Genomic DNA, 6,000 nt, shown 5'->3' with positions numbered 1-6,000 from the left:
AACTCCTGTTATACTCCCTATATGCATCCTCACAACAGAAAAGAGACCACCCAAATCCCCAAACAGGAAGTACAGATTGCTTCCTAATAGGCTACAGTGAATACAGGGGCAGCCACTAAAAGGTTAATTTCCTCTTTATGAAATAAAACTCCCTTGAGTTCAATACCCGGCACTAAAAAACAGTGGTGTCCGTTTTACCATAGTTATTGTGTTCTTTCCCAATTCTTCCCTCCCCAACACACAAAGCAAATTGCAAAAATTCATTTGGCTGAAAGAAATTGAGATTGTCCCTTCAAGGGATCCATAACATTTTCTCAACATTTTTAATATAATTGTTAGAGTTGGGAAAAACAGCCCAAACAATCAATGGTGAAAAAAATGTCCATTAAACAGGATGTTAACATCTGCCTGAAATTTCAGCTCCTTATGAATAAGATTTGGGGAAAACAAAAAACAAGCCTAAAATATTCCCTTTTCAGACTTATCTCTCCCAACCTCCATTCCATCAAAGCTCTTTATCACTTTAGTCTAATCCTTTGCAACACAAGGTGGGGAGGGGAGAGAGGGTTCACTATTCTACTCCAATAAATCACAGGCCAAACCAGTAGGGAGGTGAACCCCAGGAGCTAATAGACTGCTCTACAAGATTCCAGGAAATCCCATTCTTTTGTGGCTTTTAATGAACTGTAAAAGCTACTAACATAATAGGGCAAAATGCCTGAAAAAATATAAATACACACACACACACACACACACACACACACACACACGCATTCACTCACACATATGTATGTATGCATGTATGTATATATACATAAATCTCCCTTAATCTTCAATTTTAAAATCAGAATTTTGCTATTCACACAGCCACAGCTGCTGAAATGCCAAGGAGACAACCACAGATTACAGATTAGACTATATAGTGAGCAAGCATTTATATATACCCCCCTCCCCCACACCCACCCACACCCCTCAGCTGCATGCTCCAAGGACCATAATTTAAACAGGCTACTATTATCTATCCAAAAAGATTAAGAATGGCTTTAGAAGACTGCAACAGTATATAGATGGCCAGATTTTTATGAACTGATATTGCTAAAGAACAGGAATTTGGCATCTAGCTAAGTATAACCCAGTGTTCTTTAATTTTTTTATCTGGCAACTTTACTCCCGGCTATACCATTCTTGAGAACTTCTATAAACTCAAAATGCCCCTTTGTAGAGTGCTTCTTGGTGTATTTCTAAGCATTAGGCTAGGGATGAAATCTACTCACCCCATTTACAGACTATAGGGCCCATCACAGTCCCTCAAACTGCTTAAAAAAAAAAAAGACAGTGGATTCAAATTATCTGCTGATGGAGGTTGAGTGTTGCAGGTAAGCTTCATGCAGAGAAGGGCAGGTAACCTCATGTACAGATGAATGTCCACAGATTGGTTATAAGGGACAAAGAGGGAAAAGCAGCAAGACTGTGGAACTGAAAATCCAGCTCAACATTAAACACCTACTCCTCGAACTACTCTGCAAGGCTCTGTGAATACAGAGACAAGAAAATGAAACAGTCCCTGCCCTCAAGGACCTTATGGTCTAGGAGGGGAACCAACATGTACAGAGATAAATAAAATACAAAATGATAAATAAATACCAAACAAATACAAAATGACTGGGCATGGGGAGTGTGGAGGAGCAGGGAACTAATGACTGGGGGAATCAGGAAAAGCCGCTTGATCTGAGCCCTGAAGGGATCTAGGAGCCTAGGGCCAAAGTGAGGAAGAGTACATTCCAGGCATGAGAGACAGACAGCCTATGCCAAGGCACAGAGCAGGAGATGGAATGTGGCATAATGGGGACCAGCAAGGACTCCCGCTTGGCTTGGGTGCAGGGGGAATAACATGTAATCAGCCTAGGAATACAGGGTGGATTGAGACTGTGAATGGATCTTAAAAGGTAACCTAAGTTTGAGTGTATGTCCAGCACTTTCTCTTTGATCCAATCTATTCCACTCCAGAACCAATTCACATGGAGATCTCCACGTGACAGAGATGACTCCCACAGAAGACCCCCAAAGCTGCAGTACCCTTGGGGTCATGTAAAACAACTGGAGTAGTAAGCAACCCACTGAAGGGTGGCAAGAATCAAAGAGTTCTGACGTTGGAACGGTCTCTTAAGTTTAAAATTTAATATGCTGGGGAGAAATGCATCTTATACATATGCAGATCGATAAATGTATTTTTTGAGGAATTAAAAGGCTGGGTAGCAAGGGAGAATGATATGAAACCTGAATAACCAAAAGCTTGCAGAAATGATACTTGGGGAATAAGCTCCAATCCATATACTAAACTACTGAACATATAAAACTAGATAGAATATATTACATAAGGCTAGTTTTACACACACACACTCTTACTCAGCTAATCCTGAACTGTGGGCTGGTCTTCCAGCTTCTCATTAAGAAACAAATACTAAAACTCCTCACCAGTTATTTCATACAAGTATAAGACACAACTAGCTTGGACCATTGTAGCCTCATCTTCAAGGGTAAAAATGCACATTATTTAAGAACTGCTGCTCATTTCTTTCACTTGAGTTTCAGCGGTATGTTATTTACTGCCATAGTTATGATTATAAGGAAACTGTAGGAGACCTCTTTGTTCGTGGCTTGTGGGTGTCTACACATATTTCCGTTTGGAGGTTCCTAAATTCGGCCCTCCTCAGCTAAGAGTTAGATATGTAAGACATTAGGTACACCTTGACAGACCCTTCCTTCTCCTCAAATCTCTTTGCCATTAGTAATATGCCCTATTTTTTTTTAATAAAAAAATATTTTTTTTAAAGCAATTGGGGTTAAGTGACTTGCCCAGGGTCACACAGCTAGTAAGTGTCAAGTGTTTGCTCTGAGGCTGGATTTGAACTCAGGTCCTCCTGACTTCAGGGCCAGTGCTCTATCCGCTGCGCCATCTAGTTGCCCCTAATATGCCCTATTTTAAAGTACATTGATTTAAGAACATTGGGATTCAGGGGACTCAGAGTCTAGTCTCGCATTTGCTCCTTGCTCTAAGTGTGACCTAAGATGGGTCATTTTCTGTCTCTGGACTGAACTTTTTTTTTTTTATCTGAAAAAGAAAGGGGTAGAACTAGGTGATCTCCAAATCCCCTTTCTATAATTCCATTGTGCCTCATTTCACATACAGGTAAATTAAGTAAAATTTCTACCCCAGTTTTACAGGCATTGGAAAGAAACTTAGAAACATGCTTTAACCTCTCACAGCAAACATAACTCTACAGATAACTGGACAGCAATAAGCTATTCTGGCTTCAATCAGGCCTCTTCTCCCCCCCCCCCCCCCCCACTTCTATAAATCACTGCTGGCAGGTAGCTGGGAAGCAGCTGCTAAGGATAACTTTGCTCCGGAGTACAGGAAGCCACCTTTTAACCCGCCTGCTGTTGTTTGTCTCTGTGAACTGTGACAAAGGAACAGATGATATCAGCAACATGCCAACTGTGGAGAGGATCTGGTCAGAGCACTAAAGGAAGCCTGCTCAGACCCACATCGTACCAGTCATTTTATGAAGGTAAACGAGCTCTGTGGGTGGTGCTTTTCAAGTCAAACAGGGTCTCCTCACTGTCCTGGGCACACATTATCTTCACTCTTAGCTCCAAGCCTTTACTCATAGGATCACAGACTTCGGAGCTCTAAGGAAGCTTAAGAGATCATTAAACCTGAGGACCAGGGGAGGTTAAGTGATGTTCCCAAGACCACACAGGTAGTAGGGAGCAGTGTAAGAATATGAAGTCAGGTTCTTTAACCCCAAATCCCCTCTTGAAGAGCCCCCAAAATATTTCACCTCCTCTACAATGTTTTTTCCCTAATCACCTCCAGCTCTTATCAATCTGTCCTGTTTTTGAACACCTACCACATTTATTATACAATGTCTTACGTATCTTAAAAAAAAAAAACAAAACCCACCAAAAACAAACCCGTCTTATATCAATCTTCTTTACCTAATAAGAAGGCAGAGATTCTATTTCTTCTACTTTTGTGTAATCCACAACCCTGGGTTGAGTTGGCATATGATAAAATGCTTATGGTCTGACATTAAATGACAGTGCACATCACAGAAAGTAACTGATTGGGCTGTAACATATTTAGTCAAGTGCCTTTCCCTTATAACCCTTACCCCAAACCTCTATTCTCCCTTGGTCTTTTTATTTTTAAAAATTTGTTTGCTTTTGAAGCATAGAGACTTCTTTCTTTTTTTTTTTAAATTTCCAAATTCTCTGCCTTCCCCTCCCCTCCCTACTGAGAAGGCATGAAAAACAAAATATATTACAAATATGCGTAGTCATATAAAACAGATTTCTGTTTTAGCCATGTTTAAAAAAAAAAAAGAATCAAGAAAGAGAAATCTACCCCAAAGCTACAGGAAGTATATTTAAAGAAAAGAGAAGAACCTTTCACAAAGGAGGATCCTTTGGGTGCTGGCTTTGTGTGATATTATCTTTACCTGTGACAGTACAAAGCCCAAAGAACGAGAAATTAGAATGGATGAAAATGTGAAAGGATACACACACTCAATGATAGCATTTGAAGAAAAGAATCAAGTGCAGGCTGAAAGCGTTATCTCATGCCTGTAACTGGAACCCATAAATGGAACGTTTTTGATTCTTCATCCAATTATCTGAAGAAGAAAAAAAAAACAACCAAACCCAATGGACTAAGTGCACTTACTGTAAAAACGTCGTCGTCTCCAAGCTCGGCTTCATTATGGATTGTTGAAGAAGAAGTTGTAGATCCTAGAAAGGAGATGGGAAAAAAAAAAAATATATATATATATACATATATATATATATATAAAGAAAAGTCGGCCATGAGGAATACATTATACTTTCAAGAATAATGTCAATTATTCTGCTATGTGTTTCTGGCCAATATGGATTAACACTAATAAAATACAAAAAAAACCAGCAAACATTTTATAATTTCAATGCCTCAAGATCCACACAGCCCCTTCTACTGATGCAGACTGTAACCACCTCTATTTTGGTAAATGGTCTCCATAAATCATGATGGCCAAATAAATGGCCATGCAGGAACCAACCCTCTAGTCACGAACCTCTCAGATCTGGGGTAAACCCATCATATGAGACACCACTCCTATTCATTACTGGATCTCCAGTCCTTGAAGCTTACTGGACTGACAGGCCTTTTCATACTTTATGCTTCACTGAGGAAGCATTTGAGATCCCAAGGGTTACTGCTATGCCATGATGAGGAATCCGAGCAGAACTTTGCTTAAGTCAGTTAACAAGCAGTGCTGGACTGGTCATTAATGACCTGTTTGACCTTGGGCAACTTCTCTGGCCCTGTTTGTGCATGGCGGAGGATGAGGGAAATGGGTTTAATGATTTCTGGGATCACTTCCAGGTCCAAACATTCTAGGACTCTTCAAAGCCAGATCGTGCCAACTCTTATGACTTAGAAGTAAGGATCTCTGGAAAAGGCTGAAGATTGGATTTTTGGACCCTTAACTGCACTGCTTCTTCTGGTGGTACTTAGAATTCTGGGGACTTATTTACACCCTGCTGTCTTCAGCTGAAACTTAGGTGCATGTCAGAAAAAAACCCCAAAACCCAGCTTATCTCATGCTGGAACAGGAATCAGCCAATGAAAGCTAAGTTTATTTACAACTTCACATCTTTCTTCATCCTGGTATGCAAGTGTATATAAATATTCTTGGAAAAGAGACTAAACAAAGAAAGCTTATATTTACAAGCAGGCATGGCCTACCCTCTTTTCTTTTCCTATCAGGATTAATAATGTGTGGAGTAATTAAAATGAAGTTAGTGGTTGGCAAGAAAAAAATATACAAAATTATCAGCTTTTTATTCAGTCTCCCTTCCCTCCCCCTTTTGTAAAATGATTAAAAATTAAGCTCTGACCCATTCTTTGGTTAGGATTTTCAGGAACAACGATACTACATATGTGACCTTGGGCAAGCC

The 6,000-nt window shown here is 40.0% G+C and overlaps 1 protein-coding gene across 1 annotated transcript in view; it reads right to left on the bottom strand.

Moving 5' to 3' along the window:
- Positions 1–6,000, bottom strand: part of SPRED2 (sprouty related EVH1 domain containing 2) — a 168,681-nt gene that overhangs the window by 23,906 nt on the left and 138,775 nt on the right. The window contains exon 4 of the mRNA XM_027865479.1: positions 4,730–4,794. Within this exon, the coding sequence (XP_027721280.1) occupies positions 4,730–4,794 (65 nt within the window). The remainder of the gene's footprint in view (positions 1–4,729; positions 4,795–6,000) is intronic.

The sequence above is a fragment of the Vombatus ursinus genome, unplaced genomic scaffold, assembly GCF_900497805.2.
Source record: "Vombatus ursinus unplaced genomic scaffold, bare-nosed wombat genome assembly UNPS02014778.1, whole genome shotgun sequence".
Lineage (NCBI taxonomy): Eukaryota > Metazoa > Chordata > Mammalia > Diprotodontia > Vombatidae > Vombatus > Vombatus ursinus.
This window is presented reverse-complemented; position numbering and strand designations above follow the sequence as displayed.